This window comes from Salmo salar, chromosome ssa03 (assembly GCF_905237065.1).
Source record: "Salmo salar chromosome ssa03, Ssal_v3.1, whole genome shotgun sequence".
NCBI lineage: Eukaryota > Metazoa > Chordata > Actinopteri > Salmoniformes > Salmonidae > Salmo > Salmo salar.
This window is the reverse complement of record NC_059444.1, coordinates 87398120-87425587: the sequence shown is the minus strand read 5'-3', so window position 1 is coordinate 87425587 and position 27468 is coordinate 87398120. Positions and strand designations below refer to the sequence as shown.

Sequence of the window (27468 nt, the reverse complement as noted above, 5' to 3'; positions counted from 1 at the left end):
GATGGAGATGCGGGCTGCCCATACTGATGGAGACACAGGCTGCCCATACTGTTGGAGACGCAGGCTGCCCATACTGATGGAGACGCAGGCTGCCCATACTGATGGAGACGCAGGCTGCCCATACTGATGGAGACAGAGGCTGCCCATACTGATGGAGACACAGGCTCATACTGATGGATACACAGGATGCCCATACTGATGGAGACGCAGGCTGCCCATACTGATGGAGACACAGGCTGCCCATACTGATGGAGACACAGGCTGCCCATACTGATGGAGATACAGGCTGCCCATACTGATGGAGACACAGGCTGCCCATACTGATGGAGACGCAGGCTGCCCATACTGATGGAGACGCAGGCTGCCCATACTGATGGAGACGCAGGCTGCCCATACTGATGGAGACAGAGGCTGCCCATACTGATGGAGACACAGGCTCATACTGATGGAGACACAGGCTGCCCATACTGATGGAGACACAGGCTGCTCATACTGATGGAGACGCAGGCTGCCCATACTGATGGAGACAGAGGCTGCCCATACTGATGGAGATAAAGGCTGCCCATACTGATGGAGACACAGGCTGCCCATACTGATGGAGACACAGGCTGCCCATACTGATGGAGATAAAGGCTGCCCCTACTGATGGAGACGCAGGCTGCCCATACTGATGGAGACGCAGGCTGCCCATACTGATGGAGACACAGGCTGGAGACACAGGCTGCCGATACTGATGGAGATGCAAGCTGCCCATACTGATGGAGATACAGGCTGCCCATACTGATGGAGATACAGGCTGCCCATACTGATGGAGACACAGGCTCATACTGATGGAGACACAGGCTGCCCATACTGATGGAGACACAGGCTGGAGACACAGGCTGCCCATACTGACAGAGATACAGGCTGCCCATACTGATAGAGACGCAGGCTGCCCATACTGATGGAGACACAGGCTGCCCATATTTATGGAGACACAGGCTGGAGACACAGGCTGCCCACACTGATGGAGACACAGGCTGCCCATACTGATGGAGACACAGGCTGCTCATACTGATGGAGACGCAGCCTGCCCATACTGATGGAGACACAGGCTGCTCATACTGATGGAGACGCAGCCTGCCCATACTGATGGAGACACATGCTCATACTGATGGAGACACAGGCTGCCCATACTGATGGAGACACAGGCTGCCCATACTGATGGAGACGCAGGCTGCCCATACTGATGGAGATACAGGCTGCCCATACTGATGGAGACACAGGCTGCCCATACTGATGGAGACAGAGGCTGCCCATACTGATGGAGACGCAGGCTGCCCATACTGATGGAGACGCATGCTGCCCATACTGATGGAGATACAGGCTGCCCATACTGATGGAGACACAGGCTCATACTGATGGAGACACAGGCTGCTCATACTGATGGAGATGCAGGCTGCCCATACTGATGGAGACACAGGCTGCCCATACTGATGGAGATGCAGGCTGCCCATACTGATGGAGACACAGGCTGCCCATACTGATGGAGACACAGGCTGCCCATACTGATGGAGACACAGGCTGCCCATACTGATGGAGACAGAGGCTGCCCACACTGATGGAGACACAGGCTGCCCATACTGATGGAGACACAGGCTGCCCATACTGATGGAGACACAGGCTCATACTGATGGAGACACAGGCTGCTCATACTGATGGAGATGCAGGCTGCCCATACTGATGGAGACACAGGCTGCCCATACTGATGGAGATGCAGGCTGCCCATACTGATGGAGACACAGGCTGCTCATACTGATGGAGACGCAGCCTGCCCATACTGATGGAGACACAGGCTGCTCATACTGATGGAGACGCAGCCTGCCCGTACTGATGGAGACACATGCTCATACTGATGGAGACACAGGCTGCCCATACTGATGGAGACACAGGCTGCCCATACTGATGGAGACGCAGGCTGCCCATACTGATGGAGATACAGGCTGCCCATACTGATGGAGACACAGGCTGCCCATACTGATGGAGACAGAGGCTGCCCATACTGATGGAGACACAGGCTGCCCATACTGATGGAGACGCAGGCTGCCCATACTGATGGAGACACAGGCTGCCCATACTGATGGAGACGCAGGCTGCCCATACTGATGGAGACGCAGGCTGCCCATACTGATGGAGACAGAGGCTGCCCATACTGATGGAGACACAGTCTCATACTGATGGAGACACAGGCTGCCCATACTGATGGAGACACAGGCTGCCCATACTGATGGAGACACAGGCTGCCCATACTGATGGAGACACAGGCTGCCCATACTGATGGAGACGCAGGCTGCCCATACTGATGGAGACACAGGCTGCCCATACTGATGGAGACGCAGGCTGCCCATACTGATGGAGACGCAGGCTGCCCATACTGATGGAGACAGAGGCTGCCCATACTGATGGAGACACAGTCTCATACTGATGGAGACACAGGCTGCCCATACTGATGGAGACACAGGCTGCCCATACTGATGGAGACACAGGCTGCCCATACTGATGGAGACACAGGCTGCCCATACTGATGGAGACACAGGCTCATACTGATGGAGACACAGGCTGCTCATACTGATGGAGATGCAGGCTGCCCATACTGATGGAGACACAGGCTGCCCATACTGATGGAGATGCAGGCTGCCCATACTGATGGAGACACAGGCTGCCCATACTGATGGAGACACAGGCTGCCCATACTGATGGAGACACAGGCTGCCCATACTGATGGAGACAGAGGCTGCCCACACTGATGGAGACACAGGCTGCCCATACTGATGGAGACACAGGCTGCCCATACTGATGGAGACACAGGCTCATACTGATGGAGACACAGGCTGCTCATACTGATGGAGATGCAGGCTGCCCATACTGATGGAGACACAGGCTGCCCATACTGATGGAGATGCGGGCTGCCCATACTGATGGAGACACAGGCTGCTCATACTGATGGAGACGCAGCCTGCCCATACTGATGGAGACACAGGCTGCTCATACTGATGGAGACGCAGCCTGCCCATACTGATGGAGACACATGCCCATACTGATGGAGACACAGGCTGCACATACTGATGGAGACGCAGGCTGCCCATACTGATGGAGATACAGGCTGCCCATACTGATGGAGACACAGGCTGCCCATACTGATGGAGACAGAGGCTGCCCATACTGATGGAGACGCAGGCTGCCCATACTGATGGAGACGCATGCTGCCCATACTGATGGAGATACAGGCTGCCCATACTGATGGAGACACAGGCTGCCCATACTGATGGAGACGCAGGCTGCCCATACTGATGGAGACACAGGCTGCCCATAATGATGGAGACGCAGGCTGCCCATACTGATGGAGACGCAGGCTGCCCATACTGATGGAGACAGAGGCTGCCCATACTGATGGAGACACAGTCTCATACTGATGGAGACACAGGCTGCCCATACTGATGGAGACACAGGCTGCCCATACTGATGGAGACACAGGCTGCCCATACTGATGGAGACACAGGCTGCCCATACTGATGGAGACACAGGCTCATACTGATGGAGACACAGGCTGCCCATACTGATGGAGACAGAGGCTGCCCATACTGATGGAGATAAAGGCTGCCCATACTGATGGAGATAAAGGCTGCCCATACTGATGGAGACACAGGCTGCCCATACTGATGGAGATAAAGGCTGCCCATACTGATGGAGACTCAGGCTGCCCATACTGCTGGAGACAGAGGCTGCCCATACTGTTGGAGATTAAGGCTGCCCATAATGATGGAGACACAGGCTGCCCATACTGATGGAGACACAGGCTGCCCATACTGATGGAGATAAAGGCTGCCCCTACTGATGGAGACGCAGGCTGCCCATACTGATGGAGACGCAGGCTGCCCATACTGATGGAGACACAGGCTGCCCATACTGATGGAGACACAGGCTCATACTGATGGAGACACAGGCTGCCCATACTGATGGAGACAGAGGCTGCCTATACTGATGGAGATAAAGGCTGCCCATACTGATGGAGATAAAGGCTGCCCATACTGATGGAGACACAGGCTGCCCATACTGATGGAGATAAAGGCTGCCCATACTGATGGAGACTCAGGCTGCCCATACTGATGGAGACAGAGGCTTCCCATACTGTTGGAGATAAAGGCTGCCCATACTGATGGAGACACAGGCTGCCCTTACTGATGGAGACACAGGCTGCCCATACTGATGGAGATAAAGGCTGCCCCTACTGATGGAGACGCAGGCTGCCCATACTGATGGAGACGCAGGCTGCCCATACTGATGGAGACGCAGGCTGCCCATACTGATGGAGACACAGGCTGGAGACACAGGCTGCCGATACTGATGGAGACACAGGCTGCCCATACTGATGGAGACAGAGGCTGCCCATACTGATGGAGACACAGGCTGCCCATACTGATGGAGACACAGGCTGCCCATACTGATGGAGATAAAGGCTGCCCATACTGATGGAGATTCAGGCTGCCCATACTGATGGAGACAGAGGCTGCCCATACTGTTGGAGATAAAGGCTGCCCATACTGATGGAGACACAGGCTGCCCATACTGATGGAGACACAGGCTGCCCATACTGATGGAGATAAAGGCTGCCCCTACTAATGGAGACGCAGGCTGCCCATACTGATGGAGACGCAGGCTGCCCATACTGATGGAGACACAGGCTGCCCATACTGATGGAGACACAGGCTCATACTGATGGAGACACAGGCTGCCCATACTGATGGAGACAGAGGCTGCCCATACTGATGGAGATAAAGGCTACCCATACTGATGGAGATAAAGGCTGCCCATACTGATGGAGACAGAGGCTGCCCATACTGTTGGAGATAAAGGCTGCCCATACTGATGGAGACACAGGCTGCCCATACTGATGGAGACACAGGCTGCCCATACTGATGGAGATAAAGGCTGCCCCTACTGATGGAGACGCAGGCTGTCCATACTGATGGAGACGCAGGCTGCCCATACTGATGGAGACGCAGGCTGCCCATACTGATGGAGACACAGGCTGGAGACACAGGCTGCCGATACTGATGGAGACACAGGCTGCCCATACTGATGGAGACACAGGCTGCCCATACTGATGGAGACACAGGCTGCCCATACTGATGGAGACACAGGCTGCCCATACTGATGGAGACGCAAGCTGCCCATACTGATGGAGATACAGGCTGCCCATACTGATGGAGATACAGGCTGCCCATACTGAGGGAGACACAGGCTCATAGTGATGGAGACACAGGCTGCGGACAATCTCAACCCTCAGTTAGATTTTCTCTTTAGCACCTGGGTTTGAGTAGCGGAGTGTGTGTGTTTGCTGTCTGTAGTTTCTGATGGTGCTCCAGGCTAAGCTAACGTTACAGTTTATCTCAGACATCAGTGAAATGAAGCCTAATTATACACTGTAAACCACAGGGCATTCTTGGCGGGCATTCATTTGCGTTTTGCTGTGTAACTTGTTCAAGTCAGCTTCCTCGTTCCTGTGTGTGTGTGTTTTTCCTGGGAGGAAAGCTCTGCTGGTGTTTATTGTAAACTGAACTGGTGACTTTTGCCCCACATTCTGATGACATCCTGGTGCTACGGCTCAGTGGCAGCTGGGTCATCTCATAACAGAGACCTCAGACCCACAACACACATACACACACACACGCACACACAGACACCGCATACACACACACGCACACACACACACACACATACACACACCTTCCTCCAAGGAGACAGGAGAGGATTGTGTGTAGAGGACAACCTGGTGGTTCCTCAATGTTTTTTTTTGTGATCCTCTCACTGCTCCTTGACATACTTTAGTAACTAGGAGGATTTTCTCACTGCTCCTTGACATACTTTAGTAACTAGGAGGATCTTCTCACTGCTCCTTGACATACTTTAGTAACTAGGAGGATCTTCTCACTGCTCCTTGATATACTTTAGTAACTAGGAGGATCTTCTCACTGCTCCTTGACATACTTTAGTAACTAGGAGGATCTTCTCACTGCTCCTTGACATACTTTAGTAACTAGGAGGATCTTCTCACTGCTCCTTGACATACTTTAGTAACTAGGAGGATCTTCTCACTGCTCCATGATATACTTTAGTAACTAGGAGGATTTTCTCATTGCTCCTTGACATACTTTAGTAACTAGGAGGATCCTCTCACTGCTCCTTGACATACTTTAGTAACTAGGAGGATCTTCTCACTGCTCCTTGACATACTTTAGTAACTAGGAGGATCTTCTCACTGCTCCTTGACATACTTTAGTAACTAGGAGGATCTTCTCACTGCTCCTTGACATACTTTAGTAACTAGGAGGATCTTCTCACTGCTCCTTGATATACTTTAGTAACTAGGAGGATCTTCTCACTGCTCCTTGATATACTTTAGTAACTAGGAGGATCCTCTCACTGCTCCTTGATATACTTTAGTAAATAGGAGGATCTTCTCACTGCTCCTTGACATACTTTAGTAACTAGGAGGATCTTCTCACTGCTCATTGACATACTTTAGTAACTAGGAGGATCTTCTCACTGCTCCTTGATATACTTTAGTAACTAGGAGGATCTTCTCACTGCTCATTGATATACTTTAGTAACTAGGAGGATCCTCTCACTGCTCCTTGATATACTTTAGTAACTAGGAGGATCTTCTCACTGCTCCTTGACATACTTTAGTAACTAGGAGGATCTTCTCACTGCTCATTGACATACTTTAGTAACTAGGAGGATCTTCTCACTGCTCCTTGATATACTTTAGTAACTAGGAGGATCTTCTCACTGCTCATTGATATACTTTAGTAACTAGGAGGATCCTCTCACTGCTCCTTGATATACTTTAGTAACTAGGAGGATCTTCTCACTGCTCCTTGACATACTTTAGTAACTAGGAGGATCTTCTCACTGCTCCCTGATATACTTTAGTAACTAGGAGGATCCTCTCACTGCTCCTTGACATACTTTAGTAACTAGGAGGATCTTCTCACTGCTCCTTGACATACTTTAGTAACTAGGAGGATCTTCTCACTGCTCCTTGACATACTTTAGTAACTAGGAGGATCCTCTCACTGCTCCTTGATATACTTTAGTAACTAGGAGGATCCTCTCACTGCTCCTTGATATACTTTAGTAACTAGGAGGATCTTCTCACTGCTCCTTGATATACTTTAGTAACTAGGAGGATCCTCTCACTGCTCCTTGATATACTTTAGTAACTAGGAGGATCTTCTCACTGCTCCTTGACATACTTTAGTAACTAGGAGGATCTTCTCACTGCTCATTGACATACTTTAGTAACTAGGAGGATCTTCTCACTGCTCCTTGATATACTTTAGTAACTAGGAGGATCTTCTCACTGCTCCTTGATATACTTTAGTAACTAGGAGGATCCTCTCACTGCTCCTTGATATACTTTAGTAACTAGGAGGATCTTCTCACTGCTCCTTGACATACTTTAGTAACTAGGAGGATCTTCTCACTGCTCCCTGATATACTTTAGTAACTAGGAGGATCCTCTCACTGCTCCTTGACATACTTTAGTAACTAGGAGGATTTTCTCACTGCTCCTTGACATACTTTAGTAACTAGGAGGATCTTCTCACTGCTCCTTGATATACTTTAGTAACTAGGAGGATCCTCTCACTGCTCCTTGATATACTTTAGTAACTAGGAGGATCTTCTCACTGCTCCTTGACATACTTTATCAACTAGGAGGATCTTCTCACTGCTCCCTGATATACTTTAGTAACTAGGAGGATCCTCTCACTGCTCCTTGACATACTTTAGTAACTAGTAGGATCTTCTCACTGCTCCTTGACATACTTTAGTAACTAGGAGGATCTTCTCACTGCTCCTTGACATACTTTAGTAACTAGGAGGATCCTCTCACTGCTCCTTGACATACTTTAGTAACTAGGAGGATCTTCTCACTGCTCCTTGACATACTTTAGTAACTAGGAGGATCTTCTCACTGCTCCTTGACATACTTTAGTAACTAGGAGGATCCTCTCACTGCTCCTTGATATACTTTAGTAACTAGGAGGATCCTCTCACTGCTCCTTGATATACTTTAGTAACTAGGAGGATCTTCTCACTGCTCCTTGACATACTTTAGTAACTAGGAGGATCTTCTCACTGCTCCCTGATATACTTTAGTAACTAGGAGGATCCTCTCACTGCTCCTTGACATACTTTAGTAACTAGGAGGATCTTCTCACTGCTCCTTGACATACTTTAGTAACTAGGAGGATCTTCTCACTGCTCCTTGACATACTTTAGTAACTAGGAGGATCCTCTCACTGCTCCTTGACATACTTTAGTAACTAGGAGGATCTTCTCACTGCTCCTTGACATACTTTAGTAACTAGGATGATCTTCTCACTGCTCCTTGACATACTTTAGTAACTAGGAGGATCCTCTCACTGCTCCTTGATATACTTTAGTAACTAGGAGGATCCTCTCACTGCTCCTTGATATACTTTAGTAACTAGGAGGATCTTCTCACTGCTCCTTGATATACTTTAGTAACTAGGAGGATCCTCTCACTGCTCCTTGATATACTTTAGTAACTAGGAGGATCTTCTCACTGCTCCTTGACATACTTTAGTAACTAGGAGGTTCTTCTCACTGCTCATTGACATACTTTAGTAACTAGGAGGATCTTCTCACTGCTCCTTGATATACTTTAGTAACTAGGAGGATCTTCTCACTGCTCATTGATATACTTTAGTAACTAGGAGGATCCTCTCACTGCTCCTTGATATACTTTAGTAACTAGGAGGATCTTCTCACTGCTCCTTGACATACTTTAGTAACTAGGAGGATCTTCTCACTGCTCCCTGATATACTTTAGTAACTAGGAGGATCCTCTCACTGCTCCTTGACATACTTTAGTAACTAGGAGGATCTTCTCACTGCTCCTTGACATACTTTAGTAACTAGGAGGATCTTCTCACTGCTCCTTGACATACTTTAGTAACTAGGAGGATCCTCTCACTGCTCCTTGATATACTTTAGTAACTAGGAGGATCCTCTCACTGCTCCTTGATATACTTTAGTAACTAGGAGGATCTTCTCACTGCTCCTTGATATACTTTAGTAACTAGGAGGATCCTCTCACTGCTCCTTGATATACTTTAGTAACTAGGAGGATCTTCTCACTGCTCCTTGACATACTTTAGTAACTAGGAGGATCTTCTCACTGCTCATTGACATACTTTAGTAACTAGGAGGATCTTCTCACTGCTCCTTGATATACTTTAGTAACTAGGAGGATCTTCTCACTGCTCCTTGATATACTTTAGTAACTAGGAGGATCCTCTCACTGCTCCTTGATATACTTTAGTAACTAGGAGGATCTTCTCACTGCTCCTTGACATACTTTAGTAACTAGGAGGATCTTCTCACTGCTCCCTGATATACTTTAGTAACTAGGAGGATCCTCTCACTGCTCCTTGACATACTTTAGTAACTAGGAGGATTTTCTCACTGCTCCTTGACATACTTTAGTAACTAGGAGGATCTTCTCACTGCTCCTTGATATACTTTAGTAACTAGGAGGATCCTCTCACTGCTCCTTGATATACTTTAGTAACTAGGAGGATCTTCTCACTGCTCCTTGACATACTTTAGTAACTAGGAGGATCTTCTCACTGCTCCCTGATATACTTTAGTAACTAGGAGGATCCTCTCACTGCTCCTTGACATACTTTAGTAACTAGGAGGATCTTCTCACTGCTCCTTGACATACTTTAGTAACTAGGAGGATCTTCTCACTGCTCCTTGACATACTTTAGTAACTAGGAGGATCCTCTCACTGCTCCTTGACATACTTTAGTAACTAGGAGGATCTTCTCACTGCTCCTTGACATACTTTAGTAACTAGGAGGATCCTCTCACTGCTCCTTGACATACTTTAGTAACTAGGAGGATCTTCTCACTGCTCCTTGATATACTTTAGTAACTAGGAGGATCTTCTCACTGCTCCTTGATATACTTTAGTAACTAGGAAGATCTTCTCACTGCTCCTTGACATATTTTAGTAACTAGGAGGATCCTCTCACTGCTCCTTGACATACTTTAGTAACTAGGAGGATCTTCTCACTGCTCCTTGATATACTTTAGTAACTAGGAGGATCTTCTCACTGCTCCTTGATATACTTTAGTAACTAGGAGGATCTTCTCACTGCTCCTTGATATACTTTAGTAACTAAGAGGATCTTCTCACTGCTCCTTGATATACTTTAGTAACTAGGAGGATCTTCTCACTGCTCCTTGACATACTTTAGTAACTAGGAGGATCCTCTCACTGCTCCTTGACATACTTTAGTAACTAGGAGGATCTTCTCACGGCTCCTTGACATACTTTAGTAACTAGGAGGATCCTCTCACTGCTCCTTGATATACTTTAGTAACTAGGAGGATCTTTTCACTGATCCTTGATATACTTTAGTAACTAGGAGGATCCTCTCACTGCTCCTTGATATACTTTAGTAACTAGGAGGATCTTCTCACTGCTCCTTGACATACTTTAGTAACTAGGAGGATCTTCTCACTGCTCCTTGACATACTTTAGTAACTAGGAGGATCCTTGCCAAGTCATCAATTTAATAAACTTTATTGATCTCCAGTGGGGAAGTAGCGTGGTCATGACTGTCACTCTAGGCATCGTGGCTGCCAGGACAACACACACACACACACACACACACACACACACACACACACACACACACACACACACACACACACACACACACACACACACACACACACACACACACACACAGTGCTCAATCTTTCTCGTCTCTCTCGCACAAGCACACTAGTATCCTTTAGTCAAAATCCTAACAATCTTTCTCTCCCTGACACAAACATTTCTTAACTGGTGTTAAAGTGGGGGTTTCCTCTAAGCCCAGTTGCATAGTCAGTCCATCAGTGTCCTACCCTTGGCAGCTGTGTCGTCCACTTTGTAACGTGTGTGTATGTGTGCCTTCCGCTGTGTAGTGTGTGTGTGTCCCCGCTGTGTAACGTGTGTGTGCATGTCCGCTGTGTAAACAGCCGTCAGATAGCAGCTGTTCATGATTACACCATACTTCCACTTTCTTGTCTTTCAATTCTCCCAACAGTCTTTCATGAATACCTCCTACACCAAGACCCCATGTTCAACAGCCTTTCATGAATACCTCCTACACCAAGACCCCATGTTCAACAGCCTTTCATGAATACCTCCTACACCAAGACTCCATGTTCAACAGCCTTTCATGAATACCTCCTACACCAAGACCCCATGTTCAACAGCCTTTCATGAATACCTCCTACACCAAGACTCCATGTTCAACAGCCATTCATGAATACCTCCTACACCAAGATCCCATGTTCAACAGCCATTCATGAATACCTCCTACACCAAGACCCCATGTCCAACAGCCTTTCATGAATACCTCCTACACCAAGACTCCATGTTCAACAGCCATTCATGAATACCTCCTACACCAAGACCCCATATCCCCTGAGCAGAACCTGAGGTCCCACTCACACATATATGTATTCACATGCGTGTGTGCACAGAAACACACACAACCATGAACACACAAACACACCACCAAAACACACACATACACACGCCCGCCTATACCCCACACATCATCAGTCAAGGGACCCCTCTCCATGGCAACTGTAAATGAAAACATCCTGAAAGGGGCTCCAGTGAGTGGCGGATGCTGGGCCCTGGCTGCATTGTCAGGGAGGAGAATCTGGCAACCTGCTATCACAGTCCCCCCATTCATCTCCTCCTTAGTATTACTTCAGTCAGGATCTCCTGCATCACAGCTTCCGCTCCTTTCAGCTATGACTGGCACATTGGCATGAGATAGTGCTGCTTGGCGGTGTGGCACAGTGACCAGCCGTGTGTGTGTGTGTGTGTGTGTGTGTGTGTGTGTGTGTGTGTGTGTGTGTGTGTGTGTGTGTGTGTGTGTGTGTGTGTGTGTGTGTGTGTGTGTGTGTGTGTGTCTTGCTGTCTGTCTGTAATGAATCTTGTTTGACTTTCAGGTCCTGGATGTGCGTCCAGAGACAGAGTCGGTGCTCGCTGAGGGGACGAGGGTGTGTGCCTACTGGAGCGAACGCTCTCGCTGCCTATACCCAGGCAACATACGCCAAGGTGAGACATACTGGATCACTTTCTCTGTGTCCGCATTCGTCCATTTGTGTTATTATTTATTTGATTCATTTAGCAATTAATTCACTTTGACTATTTCGCTAACAATGCCTGTGGTTCCTCTTTAAATGTGTCTATACTTTCTGCTGATGCAGGTGGTTCAGGGGAGGAGGGGAAGCAGGGAGGTGTAATGGTGGAGTTTGATGATGGAGACAGGGGGAGGATCTCCCTCCTAAACATCCGCCTTCTCCCCCCGGGCTACCAGATCCACTGTGAGTGTCTCTTTTGTATCACTCTGTCATCCACCTTGTATGCTTACAGGGTTACTAACTATACTAGACCTTCTCATTACAATTATTATGAGACCTTATAAGAAACCTTCCAGTCACATTATGAATCATGGACAATATCTTGCTGCATTTTAGACATTACCACGACTTTATTGACCAACTCAGTGGCCTTGACGTTAGTGCCTGCCCTGTAATTGGAAGGTTGGTAGTTCGATCCCTAGCCAAGGCATAACAAAGACCAAAAAAATGGGCCCCAATGCGCCTCTGCGTGGCACTGAGCATTAAGGAGATAGATTTGGGGGTAAGGCCCTGTGATAGACTAACATCCTGTCCAGGGGGTGTACTTGTACATCAAGCTGCCTCACGCTACAGAAACAGGAGATAGGCTCCTACTCCTATGAGCCATTCCGGCTCACACTAGACAAGGCTTGTGCAAGGCTACTTACTTATACAGTAAGGGAAAAAAGTATTTGATCCCCTGCTGATTTTGTACGTTTGCCCACTGACAAAGAAATGATCAGTCTATAATTTTAATGGTAGGCTTATTTGAACAGTGAGAGACAGAATAACAACAAAAAATCCAGAAAAACGCATGTCAAAAATGGTAGAAATTGATTTGCAAAACATGACTTAGTACTTGGTGGCAAAACCCTTGTTGGCAATCACAGAGGTCAGACGTTTCTTGTAGTTAGCCACCAGGTTTGCACACATCTCAGGAGGGATTTTGTCCCACTCCTCTTTGCAGATCTTCTCCAAGTCATTAAGGTTTCGAGGCTGACGTTTGGCAACTCGAACCTTCAGCTCCCTCCACAGATTTTCTATGGGATTAAGGTCTGGAGACTGGCTAGGCCACTCCAGGACCTTAATGTGCTTCTTCTTGAGCCACTCCTTTGTTGCCTTGGCCGTGTGTTTTGGGTCATTGTCATGCTGGAATACCCATCCATGACCCATTTTCAATGCCCTGGCTGAGGGAAGGAGGTTCTCACCCATGATTTGACGGTACATGGCCCCGTCCATCGTCCCTTTGATGCGGTGAAGTTGTCCTGTCCCTTAGCAGAAAAACACCCCCAAAGCATAATGTTTCCACCTCTATGTTTGACGGTGGGGATGGTGTTCTTGGGGTCATAGGCAGCATTCCTCCTCCTCCAAACACGGTGAGTTGAGTTGATGCCAAAGAGCTCAATTTTGGTCTCATCTGACCACAACACTTTCACCCAGTTATCCTCTGAATCATTCAGATGTTCATTGGCAAACTTCAGACGGGCATGAATATGTGCTTTCTTGAGCAGGGGGACCTTGCGGGCGCTGCAGGATTTCAGTCCTTCAAGGCGTAGTGTGTTACCAATTGTTTTCTTGGTGACTATGGTCCCAGCTGCCTTGAGATCATTGACAAGATCCTCCCGTGTAGTTCTGGGCTGATTCCTCACCGTTTTCATGATCATTGCAACTCCACGAGGTGAGATCTTGCATGGAGCCCTAGGCCGAGGGAGATTGACAGTTCTTTTGTGTTACTTCCATTTGCGAATAATCGCACCAACTGTTGTCACCTTCTCACCAAGCTGCTTGGCGATGGTCTTGTAGCCCATTCCAGCCTTGTGTAGGTCTACAATCTTGTCCCTGACATCCTTGGAGATCTCTTTGGTCTTGGCCATGGTGGACAGTTTGGAATCTGATTGATTGATTGCTTCTGTGGAGAGGTGTCTTTTATACAGGTAACAAACTGAGATTAGGAGCACTCCCTTTAAGAGTGTGCTCCTAATCTCAGCTCGTTACCTGTATAAAAGACACCTGGGAGCCAGAAATCTTTCTGATTGACACGGGGTAAAATACTTATTTCCCTCATTAAAATGCAAATCAATTTCTAACATTTTTGATGTGCGTTTTTCTGGATTTTTGTTGTTGTTATTCTGTCTCTCACTGTTCAAATAAACCTACCATTAAAATTATAGACTGATCATTTCTTTGTCAGTGGGCAAACGTACAAAATCAGCAGGGGATCAAATACTTTTTTCCCTCACTGGACATATTACTTATGACAGTGATTATGCAGGTGTATGTTAGAGATGTATTAACCCCCACCTCCACTTCCTGTCCCTCTGTAGGTGCGGAGTCGTCCCCTGCCCACCTGGTGACTAGCGGCCGGGCGGCTCGGAGGAGCTTCAGTCTGGAAAAAGCCCCCCTGAGTGAGAGAGTCTCGGAGAGACAGGCCAGCACAGAGCCTGTCAGGAGACGACCAGGTCAGACAAGATCATCTACCTACATGCTTTATATCCACTCTATTTGAAAAACAAATGGTAGTATATCTAGCCTGATGGGACGCAGAAAACGTGTGTGTCATTCATTTCTTGTAACCTCTTGATCTTGTAAAGGTATATGTAGTGTGAACTGATTGGTGACTTACCAGACATTCAATTGGTTTGAATTCAGGGAGACCCAAAGGTTCAGGGAAGAAGAAGAACCTGTCAGACAGCTCCAATAAGAACGCAGCCCCTCTGCTCAGCTGGCCGGCTGTGGCCGTCCCCAGGAAGAGGGCCTGTGAAAATCTGTTCCAGCTCAACGGGACTCCCAGGAAGGCCCTGAGGGGGACGAGGGAGGCCCACCTGTTCCCCCTGCCCCCGGCCCCTGTCTCTGCTCCGACCAAGGGCCTGTTCAGCAGCAGCTCCTTTGAGGTTGACTCCTTCAGCAGCATCGCTAAGGGCTACTCCTCCTTCTGTAGCACCCAGCCCACCGGCATGTCCCTGGGTTCCAGGACCGGGCCCTATGTCCAGAGACGGAGGCCCAGCGAGGTGCCGCGGAGCAGCAGGAAGAGCGGTCAGGAGTTCCTGGTCAAACTGGATCACGAGGGGGTGACTTCACCCAAGACGAAGAACAGCAAGGCCCTACTGCTGCTGGGCGGTGGCTCTGGGTTCGGGACCAAAGGCGTGGGCGGTCTCCCCAGGCCTGAGGCCTACTCCCACCCAGTCCTGCTGGTCAAGGACAACAGGAAGGGAGGTTCTGCCTCGAGGGCTGAGCTCCTCCTTAAGGGTGCCCCTCCTCCACAGAGGAAGGCTTCTCCCTCCCTGGCTATGGGGGAGTATGGTGTCGGCGAGCTGGGTCTCAGCTGCCATCGTGACTGCCACAGCTCCTACTCGGACCTGGACGACGAAGAGGAGGAGGAAGAGGAGGAGAGGAGGAGGAGAAGGGCGGCTGCGCTGGCCACAGCAGCCTCTGGAGGCCTGAGGACCGCGGGAAGCTTCCTCTCGCGCCTCTCTGTCTCGTCCTCTTCCTCTGGTTCCTCAAGTTCGTCCAGCTCGGGCTCCATGTCCAGTTCCAGCCTGTGCTCCTCGGATAACGACTCGTCCTACAGCTCGGAGGATGAGGAGAGCTCCACGCTGCTGCTACAGAGCTGCCTGTCCTCCCACCATGGCCTGCTGCAGTCCCCCGAGCCCCCGGCTGCAGCCGGACCCCACCAGGGCCAACAGTCCTTCGTGGCCAAGGCCGTGGCCGTATCCAACACCAAGGGAGGAGGAGCCACCAACGACCACAGTGCCAACAACAAGCTTCTCAAAAGGAAGATGTGCGGCAGCTCGTCCCCCTCCAAACCTCCCAGAGACCTGGTGAAGAGGCAGAGGATTATCCCCGATGATGCAGGACCAAGACCCAAGATGAACACGTTCCTACCGGGAAGACAGATGTGGAGGTGGTCGGGGAACCCCACTCAGGTGAGACGGGTTGATCTTTTTAAAAACGGAATTCTGTGGTCAAAAATGTTTATGCCAATCTATTCCTGCCCCAATCCTTCCCCAATACCTCCATATCATAGCTACATGAGACCCTAACTCTCTCCCAATACCTCCATATCATAGCTACATGAGACCCTAACTCTCTCCCAATACCTCCATATCATAGCTACATGAGACTCTAACTCTCTCACAATCCTCCATATCATAGCTACATGAGACCCTAACTCTCTCACAATCCTCCATATCATAGCTACATGAGACTCTAACTCTCTCCCAATCCTCCATATCATAGCTACATGAGACCCTAACTCTCTCCCAATCCTCCATATCATAGCTACATGAGACCCTAACTCTCTCACAATCCTCCATATCATAGCTACATGAGACTCTAACTCTCTCCCAATCCTCCATATCATAGCTACATGAGACCCTAACTCTCTCTCAATCCTCCAAAGCAGAGGTACATGACCTTTAGAGCCGCACTATTGACCAGAGATACAAACTACTTAAGGTGACTTTAAGCACACCTAGACTGGTATTCAATCCAACACACAATAATCAACCTGTGCACTGAGGGTGACTTATAAAAGTGATTTCTCCTTGAGCTGACAGCCACGTAGTTTACAGCAAACGTGGTCTCCGCAAAACAAGCTTTTAAAAGTTTATCCTATTGAACAGGACGTTTATCTGAGTTGGATTGAATCCCACTCCCTAGTTCCTAGACATGACTGCGTGTATTGAGTGTTCCTGCATCTCCACAGAGGCGGGGGCTGAAGGGGAAGTCCAAGAAGCTGTTCTACAAGGCCATCGTACGGGGAAGGGACATGGTGCGAGTGGGCGACTGTGCCATGTTCCTCTCTGCCGGCCGGCCCCACCTACCCTACGTGGGCCGCATCGAGAACTTCTGGGAGTCGTGGAGCTCCAGCATGGTGGTGAAGGTCAAGTGGTTCTACCACCCAGAGGAGACCAAGTTGGGCAAGAGGCACCGCGACAGCAAGGTACATCCACATTCAGGTTTAGACCACTCTATTGCCATTTGGGTTGCAAAATCCTGGTTTTAGGAACGGGGCATCCTTCAACTGGGATTTCTGGAAAACCTGTGAATTTTAGTTGAGAATGTGCCTTGATGTTGAACAAGCAATAAAACATCTGTTATTATACCAATCGTTGTGCACAGGTTGTTCATCTGTTTGAAACGCGACCATAGTGTAACATTACAGGAGGTAGCAAGCTTTCATAGTCTTTTGGTATCTCAGCATATTATGGTTTCAGAGTTAAAGTCTATTGAAAATACTGACATTTGCTCTCTCTCTCTCTCTCTCTCTCTCTCTCTCTCTCTCTCTCTCCTCTACTAGCACGCTCTGTATCAGTCGTGCCACGAGGACGAGAATGACGTCCAGACAATCTCCCACAAGTGCCAGGTGGTGAGCCGCGAGGAGTATGAGCACATGACCCGCGGCCAGAAACCCAGCAGTAGCGTGACCACCCAAGGCCTGTACTATCTGGCTGGCACCTACGACCCCACCAGCGGTCAACTGCTCACTGCTGAGGGGGTGGCCATCGTCTGCTGAGCTGAGGACATCTTGTCCTGAGGATACTACTGAACCACCCATCTGATGGGTCTGATGGGAAATGAAGGTGAAGGTCCCCGCAGCTTTGCCTGAAGGTGCCTATGGCCTGACTCAGTCCGTAGGAGGGTTCCCCAGATGGGTCAGTCCTGGAGGAAGTGAAGGTCAAGGTGCCTGTGGCTTTGCCTGAAGGACCCCTGGCCTTAGTCAGTGCTGACTAGTGGTGGACGTCAGGGCCAAGGCAGGGCTGTCCCCTGTCTACACTGGATATCTTAACACACATGGCTGCTAGACTGGGGTCTAGTTAGAAGAAGGGGAGGGGGTAGCCATTCACAGCAGTGAACCCCATTCTGCTCCCACCCTCACTGGGTAACTGAAGACAAAGATCTGGGTCCTGAACAACCAGGATCCAGGAGGTCAATGACACCCGACTGACTTTCCATTGGTCCAACTTAACATCTCTTTAGTTTAGACTGAGGATGGCATGTTTGAGGGACGGTTTCACACCTGATCTTTACACCACTCACCCATCATAGGTCACCAAATTAGAGCTGAACGTAGGTTTGGATTGGACAGCTCAAGGCACCATTAGGTCCCTCCGGACCAGGCCTGTGGTGGCCTCATTTCAGCTGAGTGCGTGAGTGAGTGAGTGAGTGAGTGAGTGAGTGAGTGAGTGAGTGAGTGAGTGAGTGAGTGAGTGAGTGAGTGAGTGAGTGAGTGAGTGAGTGAGTGAGTGAGTGAGTGAGTGAGTGAGTGAGTGAGTGAGTGAGTGAGTGAGTGAGTGAGTGAGTGAGTAGGTGAGGGAGGGAGGGAGGGAGGTATGGGATGTACTCTGCATAGTTCGTCTTCGTGATTCCAGGGATGTTAAAATATGTATAAGATATCGATGATAAAGATGTAAATATTTGGAATAATTTTTCCAGTCAAGCCATACACTTCAGTACCTCTTGTCTCTCTTATGGATCAGGTGTATACTGTACAGGTCAATTATCTGTTGTTTTTGTTGTTGTTGTTGTCTATATGTATATAACAACTATTTTATATAGAAGTATATATGAAAGGTATCTTTCCATGTTTTTTTATTGATTTATTTTTCTATGAGGGGTGAATATGGCTCTTTGTGTTTTTCTTTGGGACGATGAGCTGAAGATGTAAAGGTGTTGCACTACACATGACCTGCTGAGAGACAGACAGACAGACAGACAGACAGACAGACAGACAGACAGACAGACAGACAGACAGACAGACAGACAGACAGACAGACAGACAGACAGACAGACAGACAGACAGACAGATAGATAGATAGATAGATAGATAGATAGATAGATAGATAGATAGATAGATAGATAGATAGATAGATAGATAGATAGATAGATAGATAGATAGATAGATAGATAGATAGATAGATAGATAGAGAGATAGAGAGAGAGAGAGAGAGAGAGAGAGAGAGAGAGAGAGCACAGAAATGAGAGAAGGATATGACAGGAGAGGTCTCACTCTCTCAGAGAGAGGAGCCATCCTGTTCAAGTGTAAATGTGTCCTTAAATGTGTTACTTTCCATTTGTGTTATTTTGTTTTATAACCATCTTTATTTATGTACTTTTCAGTTGTTCCTCGCTACATAGCAGATCCAAGTGGACTGCATTCACGGGTTACAAAAGAATACTATTAACAAGTGAGAAATACAGATATTTACATATATTTATTTTTATTGGTATTGAAATACATTCTAATATTGCCCTGGCATCACTTTAACTATGCCATTGTGGCATGCTCTCCACATTATTCAATTCAAAATGAGTTGGTCTGCATATGCAGGTGTATAGAAGCGCTATACTTCAAGTACACATTTGGACCTGTAAAAACCAAAGCTTCTACTCTGTAAGATCTTCATTAAGTACTATTGAAGTAGTACTTACTGAAGAACATCAAGCAGCTGTGTTATTCAGAGATCACTGGGAACTTAATAATCAAACTGTTTCTCCCTCTGAGAATACAAGACATCCCCCTATGTGCATATATGGCTTTGCTTTGTGACAATGGGTTTTCTTGCACACGTACCTGTAGCTCTGTGAGGTCCAAAGTCCCTGTGGCCAAAATGCATCAGTGACCTGAAACAGGTGGCTGATAAGGTAATACCAAGGTCAAGGTGCTGTCAACATCAAAAAAAAGGTTTGAGTATTGACAATTTGTTGGAGATTCATCAGTTGGGTTTATTGATTAATGAATAGACATGCCTCTTAATTAGGAACACACATGCACTCAATGTTAACGGTGAAGGACAATCAAATTCACAAAGCAATGGATATAGTTTAAAAGGCTCACTTAATCAAAATATTGCTTTTAAATGTTTTATTTCATTTTGTGCCAAATACATTTTGTCTCAGCCTCTGTTGTTTTGATATGCAATCCTGACTGTATTTTTATGTTCTTACAGTTTTTTATTTGCTCATCATCAACCTTTATTTATTGTCAATGTTGCTGTTTGCTCGTCAAGCCAAGAGCTCTCTATGACAACGTGATGTTGTTTCTCCATGTGATGTCACATTTGGATTAGTTTGGTCTTTGAAGAGGCCGCGCAGTAAAAAGGAATACAGGAACACTGGATTATTCTCATCCATAAACCTCTCTGAATAACTTGATGTTTGGACTGGACCCTCCTGCTCTCTGTCTGTGGTGGCGCGACTGACTGACTACATCGCAGACGTTTCATTGCATCAACCAGTAGTTATGCGCCATGTCATGGACTGCACAGTCCTACATCAGATTGCTATGTCATATGATGTGGTTAGCAGATATGTTAAACATCTACACGAGTGTTGAGATCTGGCAGGCGTCTGCAATTTAGTCAGGCAGGAACGCCACCTATGACTCTGCACCCTGGGTTTGATCCCGGGCTGTATCACAACCGGCCGTGATCGGGAGTCCTATAGGGCGGCGCACAATTGGCCCAGCGTCGTCCGGGTTAGGGGAGAGTTTGGCCGGGGTAGGCCGTCATTGTAAATAAGAATTGGTTCTTAACTGACTTGCCTGGTTAAATAAAGGTTAAAAAAAAGAAGGGAAAAAAGCTCCATCTCAGGGTCCCTCAGTGTCTGTGACTCTAGCTTCCTGAAATATTGACCTCCCATTTGTTTCAAGCAACATTTTTTTACGGTCTAAGTCCGAGATGTGTGTGTGTGTGTGTGTGTGTGTGTGTGTGTGTGTGTGTGTGTGTGTGTGTGTGTGTGTGTGTGTGTGTGTGTGTGTGTGTGTGTGCGTGTGTATGTATGTTTGCGTGTGCTTGCGTGCAAGATACTGCATGCCTGTTAAGAGGCCACTGGATATGATGAAATTAGAATGTAGTTTTGGAACTCCCGTGTCTTCATTTGTATAGCGAGAAAGACAGCCTTAGCATTTTGTTTGGAGGCCAGGTGCTATACTAAGATGGCTCAGAGAAGTTGCATTGAAATTCAGTGATTGGGCAGAATATTGCAAAGGCTCATGGGCCAAAGGAAATCAGGATGCAGGAGCATCTTTCCTTTCAACTCACTTTTGGTTATAAGGGAACGGAAATATAAGGTGTGAAAGGTATGGAGTGTCTCAGAGTTGTTACGGTAAATATTAACATCATTTTGACATATGTTTATTATGATTATTATTTTAATATTGTTAAATTGAATTATCTCCTGCTATCAATGTTATAAAGACATGTAGATGTGTATAGCAAGTTTGGGGGTAAATGTTTTACAAAAAAAATACTTTAATAATATAAATCTGTAAAAACTGTTTTAGTATCAAGATTTTTTTATCTGAGTTATGAATAAATATCACAACTTAAAATGACGTATTATTTGTATTGCTAATTTATACACCTATGTCTGGATGATAATTAATCATTTTTCTTGATGAATTCTTTGATAACAATATGAATTAGCCGCTTGTGCTGTCCTTTATTGGCCCCAAAAAACCTTGATCGTTGGTGCTGGTGAGATTTCTCTGTTTTGACCAATGAGAAGGGTGCTTTATGGTGGAGTCTGGAGTGCCTTGCACCACGTTCCATGACTAACACGGATGCAGTGAGTAGTGTACTCACAGTATGATGAGTGCAAGGTTGGGGTCAATCCAAATTTAATTTGAAATTCCAATTAAATTCTTGAATTCACTAATGAACTGGAGAGTTTACGTTGAAATCAATTTGAATTTCAACAATGTTCAAGTTTTGGAATTGGAATTGAATTGGACTTGGTCTTTTTGTTTTAAATAATTTTAACTTGTACCTCTATAATTCCAGTATACTGTATGTAGGCTGCCTGAACCGTGACATGATCAGCCTGAAACCCTGGGGAAATTTAATTGGAATGGGAATTGTTGGGGATAATATTGAATTGGGAATTTAATTATTGGAATTTACCTAACATTGGAATTGAGAGGAATTGAATTATCTCTGAATTCCAAATCTGACCTGGAATTTGAATTGAATTAAATGGAATTTACCGGGAGAGGGAATTGAATTAGAATCAAATCTGTGGATTTAACCCCAACCCTGGAGGAGTGTCTATGGGAGATTCCTCTTTCTCAGTCAGTTATCACCACACTGAAGACCCGTGGATTTGCACATACAGTTCTAACAATTGAGTTAAAACTGTTCAGTACTCAGTCAGTCAGTGTTTTCCCTCTGTTCTGCTCTCAGCACTGCCTCAAGGTCCAAGCTAAGGTGTCACCCACATACCACCAGCCATACACAGGGGCGAAAATCTGATATCAACTTTGGAGGGGACAATTACATGAAATTTTCTCAAGAGTAATTCCTGAGGGGGACACCAAAAGTAGTGCTGTAACACAGCCTACATTGTAATATGGTAAATGTATATTGAGGAACCAAAGAAATAAGGTGTTTGCCGTACTCCTAACTACCGGTACCCAAAACTACACAACTAATCACAACAGCAATACCATTGCCTTTAACAAATCTTAGTTCAGTCACCAGTTTAAGTTGAGAGTGGGGGTATCCATGGCATTTTCCAATTATGTTCCTATTTTACAAGTAAAAAAAATTGAGAACCTTTCATAATGTTGCCAAACAAAGACTCAACAAACTTACCTGAGACTCCCTGTCTCTGCCAGTCTGTCCCTGCATATCTATCTGTCCCCAACTCTGCTGTCTGTGTGCCATCTGTTGCCTGCTCTGCCTAGTGACATCATTGTGAAACATTTCCATTAGAATTTCATTTCTTTCTTATGAACATTTTATCAACTAGTCTTTGAGATATTAGGCTACTAGGGTTCTTACTTTGCGTTTTGGTGTACTGAAAAATACTCTGATGTCCGTCTTTTATTTTTCTGCCATTTTTCTACCTGGCTGGCTGGCTACACCCACACACAGTGTGTAGGTTATTTACAGTAGGAGATGGGCTTCTATCATCTTATCTTTTATCATTCTATTTGGGCTTCGATCTAAAAGGTAGCTAGCAAATGTGAAACGGATTAAAATGACAAGAGTTGACAGCTGTATGAGTTCACCATTTACACAACATATGCTGCAACCTTTTGTAATTTTAATAGTTTGTTTCATATTGGCTGGCTTCCAACAATAGCTGAATTTGCAAAGCTAGCGAGCACCAATTCCGTTTCAGTGGTGTTTGCTATAATCTTTGCTACCCGGGTTAAATAAAGGTGAAATAAAATAAATAAATAAAAGTTCCCTTGCGACAATTTAGCTTTTGCAACGAGACCATTAAATATATTTAAGACAATGGTAGAAGAGAGTGTAGTTCTGTTCAGTTTGGACTCCAGTTTATCGCTAACCTTATCACAGGGACTTTGAAGCACTAACTTACATCATCTGCATGCCGATCTTGGAATAAATTGACGATAGCAAAGATTCCATATTTGACGAGGCCACATAAATGGAATAGGTACTAGCTAGCTTAATAGTTAATATTTGCACGCTAGCTCTGCATATTCAGCTAGTGTGTGTGCGCGATTGACTGGATTAACCTCACGTCAGTTACGTTCATTGAGTGCCTTTCAGACAGTGGATACGACCCCTCTGTTACCTTGCCAACTAAGGAACGGGGGTCGCAATCTTTTGAAACTTAAGAACGCGCTATTAAGTGTCTATAATCAGCACAATTGCTTTCATTGCGTATTATTAATATTATTGAAATTACATAGTTATGTTTCAGTGATATATTGGGGGGGACAAATCATATTTTTCCCAGGATGGGGGGGTCGTGTGTCCCCCGTGTCCCCCGGGATTTCCGCCCCTGGCCATACATAGGTCTACCATATCTGCACATTTGTGCGTTTCCTCGACAACTCGCCATCACGGTTGACAACTCCCTTGTGTCCTCCTCCCAGAGTGCTAAGAGCCTTGGCGTGACCCTGGACAACACCCTGTCGTTCTCCACCAACATCAAGGCGGTGACCCGATCCTGTAGGTTCATGCTCTACAACATTCGCAGAGTACGACCCTGCCTCACACAGGAAGCGGCGCAGGTCCTAATCCAGGCACTTGTCATCTCCCGTCTGGATTACTGCAACTCGCTGTTGGCTGGGCTCCCTGCCTGTGCCATTAAACCCCTACAACTCATCCAGAACGCCGCAGCCCGTCTGGTGTTCAACCTTCCCAAGTTCTCTCACGTCACCCCGCTCCTCCGCTCTCTCCACTGGCTTCCAGTCGAAGCTCGCATCCGCTACAAGACCATGGTGCTTGCCTACGGAGCTGTGAGGGGAACGGCACCTCCGTACCTTCAGGCTCTGATCAGGCCCTACACCCAAACAAGGGCACTCCGTTCATCCACCTCTGGCCTGCTCGCCTCCCTACCTCTGAGGAAGCACAGTTCCCGCTCAGCCCAGTCAAAACTGTTCGCTGCTCTGGCACCCCAATGGTGGAACAAGCTCCCTCACGACGCCAGGACAGCGGAGTCAATCACCACCTTCCGGAGACACCTGAAACCCCACCTCTTCAAGGAATACCTGGGATAGGATAAAGTAATCCTTCTAACCCCCCCCTTAAAAGATTTAGATGCACTATTGTAAAGTGGTTGTTCCACTGGATATTATAGGTGAATGCACCAATTTGTAAGTCGCTCTGGATAAGAGCGTCTGCTAAATGACTAAAATGTAATGTAAATGTAAAGACAATATCCGTCACCAGACTCAAGTGAGATAACTTCGCTGTCATTACCGGAGGGTGGGCACAATATGGGTCACTGACCTTTCTCTCCGAGGGGCCTGGGGGTCCAGCGCCACATTTCCCTCCCCCCAACTCCTCCACTCCCCCCTGGCCCAGACCTCCCCCACCTCCTCCCCTCCCCCAGACCTCCTCACCTCCTCCCCCCTGGCTCAGATGGGGTTAATGAGACATCAGTCATCACAATCTCCACCAGTGGCCCCCAGTGAACCCAAACACTGTCTGCTGTTTACTGTGAGCAGCCATTTGTGTGCTAACCATGGCCACTGTCCCATGTCCAGGCCAGGGCTCGCTCTGCGTCATCACTGTAGGTGTGGTAGGAGCTGGCTGGCCGAATCATCTTGGGGGTGGAGGGTGAAGGGTAATCACCAAAGGGGTGGGAGAGGCGCCTCAACTCACCTCTCCATGCTCCAAAGATATAAAATCAAAACAAAGACCTTTGAGTTCATTACAGGCTTGGGTAACTTCATGACAACATGTGTTCGAATATAAACCTTAGTAGCCTGCAGTACATTTTGTTATACAACCCTAAAAGCACATACAGTGATCCATTTTGTTCTCAAAAGCTTCCATTTCTAAACCCTTTTTTTGGACTTTGTCAAGCAACTAGTTACCGACATAAAACACAATTTACCATGTCTTCTTTGTTAATATGGAGGAACGAAAATCTCTTTTGTATAGTAATGGTGCCTATATCATCCATATCGGTGGCTATCGTACATCGTACCGGTATGTCAGATGAGCTCACTCGCCAATTTCTCAGACTAAGTATCACAGAAACAAAACACTGAATGAATAACAAAAACTTTTCCTGACAAGTTGCTATAGATGATATTGATAAAAATAACTGTTCAACCTGTGAAAAACACAAAAATGTATATTTCTTTTAAATAAATGTGTAAAAATATATGCTTATTTTGGGGAATTAAAACCATTTGCTTGAGTAACAAAACATCCACCCAAAACCACTAATTCTTATAATTTACAGTGTTAAATAACACTAATATGTGAGAACAATATTTTTTGTGATTTCTTTTCGTTTTGTCATTATAATAAGGTTGGTAGCAACATGTGAAAATTGTTGTGGAAATCTGTTACGGCTCAAGTCGACTACAAAACCCACAATGGAATGCTCTCTCTATGGGCTGGCTAGATAGCTAGCTAAACAAACTCCACTGTCAATTAAGGAGTCTACAATCTCACCATGTTCAACCTGCAGATCGATGTGCCTCGCAGAGTGGTGTGACATTCGCAACAGCCATGTACGGCAGCAGGCAATGCCCCCCGGACTGAAGAGTCAGACAAATAGGTGAAATGTGGTGGACCCTCTGTTAAATGACACATTTCTCGAGGTAGGATATATCGCAAAAATATGATCAGTGACTCATTAATTAAAGAGAAGACAACCTCCCGTGTCATGACATCGGCCAGTATTGAAGTCTGACGTATGATAGACGTTTTCGCGATCTAAAAGTCATACTCCTATTAACTTCTAGTGTAGTGAGAGAGACTTCATCTCAATTGTATGTCATACCAGACACATTTCTGCCTGCTTTAACGGCAATAGCTCAGATACACATGGAAACTTGAAATGACCCCGGGAATCAATAGAACATCACTCAGAGATGTACAAAAACAATACAACGTTCAAAATGGGTGAATCTTTCCTTTAATAAAATTAATAGTGTTACTGCTTGACAGGGTGACTCAGCAAGGTGCTGGAGGAAGTGAACGTGGCAAATGTATCATTCAAACACTGACTCTGACTGGGAATTTATTCAACCAAGAGTTACTGAAGCACACAACTCCTACAGAATCTTAAAATTTGTGTGTGTGTGTAAATTTGGACAAATCTCCGACAAGTTTTAAAGTGTTGTCCGCCTAATAGTCCATAGTGTTAGTCCATAGTGTTAGTCTAACACTTATTTCTCCTGCCATGACCTAGATCCAGTCATGACACCCCTAATCCATCTCTCTGTTGCTCATTACCAGTGGCTTGTACAGATTCTGTATCGGCTATGCTAGCTGAGCTTTCCACAGCATTACATGGGATTACTGTCTCTCCTCGCAACATATGATGTTAACATGCTTATGCAATGATGTAGCACTCTGTTGACACTATTGACACTAGACCTGGGTTAAAATACTATTTATTGTATTTCAATTACTTTCAAATACATTTTAAGGAAGTATTTAAAATGGGAATGTATTTGGATAAACATTTTGAAGACCAATCTTTTCTACCTCTTCCTCCACTCCACTCTCCTCCCCTCCACTCTGTATGCAGACTCGTCTCAGAGAGCGTTGCTCGGTGTCAACAGGAGGAATGCTACCCTGCACAAATATCCACACCCCATAAATCTCTTGACCCCTGCCTGACCCTGTCTGACCACCGACCAGCTGGGGGTTGGGGGGGGGGGGTTACCGCTTTTACGATGAAGTTATGTGAAGGCAAGTTTATGTATTTACATGCCAATTACTTGTCCACTAGGGCAATTCATGTGCTTGTTAA

The 27468-nt window shown here is 46.5% G+C and overlaps 1 protein-coding gene across 1 annotated transcript in view; it reads left to right on the top strand.

The window, feature by feature from the left end:
• Positions 1-21604, top strand: part of LOC106594801 (BAH and coiled-coil domain-containing protein 1) — a 161974-nt gene extending 140370 nt beyond the window's left edge. The window contains exons 14-19 of the mRNA XM_045715696.1: positions 12097-12205; positions 12358-12474; positions 14595-14729; positions 14920-16193; positions 16976-17212; positions 17570-21604. Coding sequence (XP_045571652.1) covers positions 12097-12205; positions 12358-12474; positions 14595-14729; positions 14920-16193; positions 16976-17212; positions 17570-17785 — 2088 coding nt within the window. The 3' untranslated portion in view covers positions 17786-21604. The remainder of the gene's footprint in view (positions 1-12096; positions 12206-12357; positions 12475-14594; positions 14730-14919; positions 16194-16975; positions 17213-17569) is intronic.
• Positions 21605-27468: the final 5864 nt, after the last annotated feature.